A 2,600-nucleotide genomic window follows, 5' to 3' on the forward strand; every position below is an offset into this window, starting at 1 on the left:
ATGAGTAATGCAGGGATGTCACTCCTGGAGGCCTGCTCTTCATTTGATTCAACTGTGCTAAACCAGAAAGAACTAAAACATGCATAGCAGCTCTCCAGTACAGAATTTGGACATCCCTGGACTAATGAGAGGGGTGATACTGGGATCTAGATTTTAGTAAAGCAATTAGGTCTGGTTTGAGGGCAGTGGTTGAGATGTGTAAAATATCACGCAAGTGGGAGTCACTCATCCTTGATCTCAATCGGTTCTTGTTTAAGTTCATGACAGAGAATGTTTGCTCACACAAATATGTGGAACCAAATAAGCCCAGCATTTTCTTAGCAAGAGATCGCACTTCAGGAAACCTGTCTTTGTCTAGCTGCTGATAAAAGTCAACAAGAGAACACTGCCGGTGTTTTCCACTCATCGTCACACTGCAGCTCAATGAGCTCCAGCTGAAGCTGTGGAGGAGCATCATTAGGGTCCACGGAGAAGGGCGATGAGAAAAGCAGCATGTCTTTTTCAATAGCTGCAAAGTCCTGAAAGTGTTTGTTAAATTCTCCAGAAAGAGACGCGGTAGCTGTTGCGTACCCCTTCATCTGGACATTGTTACACCCCGGCCTAGGCAACCGGCGTGCAACTCAGGAAAAATAGAAATAAGGGAAAAAGGGCCCCCAAGCTCACTGCTCTTAAGGAGGGCGAACTCATAAAAAAGACTAATACGGGCTTCCACAAAAATAATCCCAAAATGAAAGTATCGACAACTATTTTCTTTAAAGCAAAATACGATATTTATTTACATCACAACACAAGGCGCCAAACTATTTACAACGGGGGGGGGGAGATCGCGACCATGACATACTGAAACACAGGGTTTAAATACCTAGAGGGAGCAATCAGGAAATGGACAACAAGAGGGAAACACAGCTGGGGCAACGCTTACACTGACGAGACAGGGACACGTAAATTGAACACACTAAGATAACACAGACTTTCAAAGTAAAACGGGAAGCACATAACAGTCACGCCAAAACAAAACGCCTAAAACAATACACTGCCAACGCCGAACCGTAACAACATTAATGTCCACTGGGAAACTGTCAATAACGTCTTTCAAAGCTGGGAAGTGTGCAGTACAGGGCTCTGTTAGGGACAAGTGTCTTTGGAAAAGTTGCAGTTTGGTTCCAAAGGCCTTGATGTGAGCGTATAGCTGGCTCACCACTGCGTCTTTTCCTTGAAGATTAACATTCAGCGCATTCACGTGTTTCGTAATGTCAACCAAAAAAGCCAGATTTGCCAGCCATACAAGATCAGACAGTTCTTCCATTGGTTGTCCCGTCTCATCCAAAAACTGTCTAATTTCCTCTCTGAGAGAGAAAAATCGCTGTAGTGCAGACCCCTGACTTAGCCACCTCACATCATTGTAATAAATGACGTCACCATATTCAGCCTGGATGTCGTGAAGAAACTGCTGAAACTGTCGGTGGTACAGAGCTTTAGAGCGAATACAGTTGACTGTCTTTGCTACTGGTTTCATAACATCATCAGATTTGAGATGTTTGGCACAGAGAGCCTGCTGATGAATGATACAGTCAAGTTTAACAGCGTTACCTGCTTCTTCACTGACTTTATTGCAGATCAGTGTGGACAATCCGCTTCGCTCACCAGCCACGGCAGGTGCACCATCAGTAATGATCCCAGAAACTTTACTCCATGGTGGCGTCACATCATCAACAGCTTCACAAACAGAAGCCAATCCTCTGGTTTGACCCTTAAGGCTTTTGAGATCCAGCAGCTCCTCTGTCACGTTCATCTTGTCATCGACTCCTCGTAAATAAATCAGCAGTTGCGCGGTGTCAGATGCATTGGTGCTTTCATCGCAGGCTAATGAGAAATAATCAAAATCCACTCCTCTGTCCCGCAGCTGTCTGTGAATGTCTGACAATATATCCTCACCTCTTCGTGCCACAGTGTTGCGTGCCAAGCAAACACTCAGAAATTCTCGCTTCTTCTCGGGGCAAATGTTCTCCACTATTTTCATGACACAGTCTTTGACAAACGTACCTTCGGTGAAAGGTTTGCCATGTTTCGCTATTAACATAGCCACTTCGTAGCTGGCTTTCGTGATATTTTCATGTATCTCACAGGCCCGCATGAAAAATCGCTGTTGCGAAGCCAGAGCAGCTTGGAGTTGCTTCACTTTTTCAGCGCGCTCACTCCCTGTTAGCTTGTTATATGCTGCAACATCTATACTGTCCTCTGTGTCCACTCTCCTTGTCATTGTTTGTTCTAGTATAATGTGATCACTGTTTTTGTCCTTGTCACATGACCTGTAAATAGTGTCTCTGTATGTTTTTACTAATTTGTGTTCAACACCAACCTGCCAGAGGGTCTGCAGATGGAAATTAGCCCAAGGCTGTAATCTAGCATATTTACATTTGTTAAAATGTTCATTAATATGTATTGCCCCTCTTTTTAAAAAATAAATAAATAAATAAAATAACAAGCTAACAGCTTAGTCTCGTAGTGTCTCCTAATGTTAAAATCCTTAAACAAGGCAACAGTCTCTTTACAAATCAGGCAAACACAATTGCCTCAAATTTCAGTAAAAAAATACTGCA

General features: G+C 43.3%; 1 protein-coding gene across 1 annotated transcript; it reads right to left on the reverse strand.

Annotated features, from left to right (window-relative positions):
* Positions 1-371: 371 nt before the first annotated feature.
* LOC113024568 (general transcription factor II-I repeat domain-containing protein 2) lies at positions 372-2,260 on the reverse strand. Its single transcript, XM_080302620.1, has 2 exons — positions 1,049-2,260; positions 372-518 (listed from the first exon to the last, which is right to left on the reverse strand). The coding sequence occupies exons 1-2, from the start codon at positions 2,258-2,260 to the stop codon at positions 372-374; spliced, it is 1,359 nt and encodes a 452-aa protein (XP_080158746.1).
* Positions 2,261-2,600: the final 340 nt, after the last annotated feature.

Source organism: Astatotilapia calliptera, chromosome 6 (genome assembly GCF_964374335.1).
Source record: "Astatotilapia calliptera chromosome 6, fAstCal68.1, whole genome shotgun sequence".
In the NCBI taxonomy this organism is placed as follows: domain Eukaryota; kingdom Metazoa; phylum Chordata; class Actinopteri; order Cichliformes; family Cichlidae; genus Astatotilapia; species Astatotilapia calliptera.

Bases quoted from the DNA above. Each gene is read 5' to 3' on its own strand.
- LOC113024568 (XM_080302620.1), bottom strand. From the start codon at position 2,260: ATGACAAGGAGAGTGGACACAGAGGACAGTATAGATGTTGCAGCATAT. The intron at 519-1,048 runs GTTCGGCGTTGG...AAACACTTTCAG, and splicing joins TGGACATTAATGTTGTTACG to GACTTTGCAGCTATTGAAAA.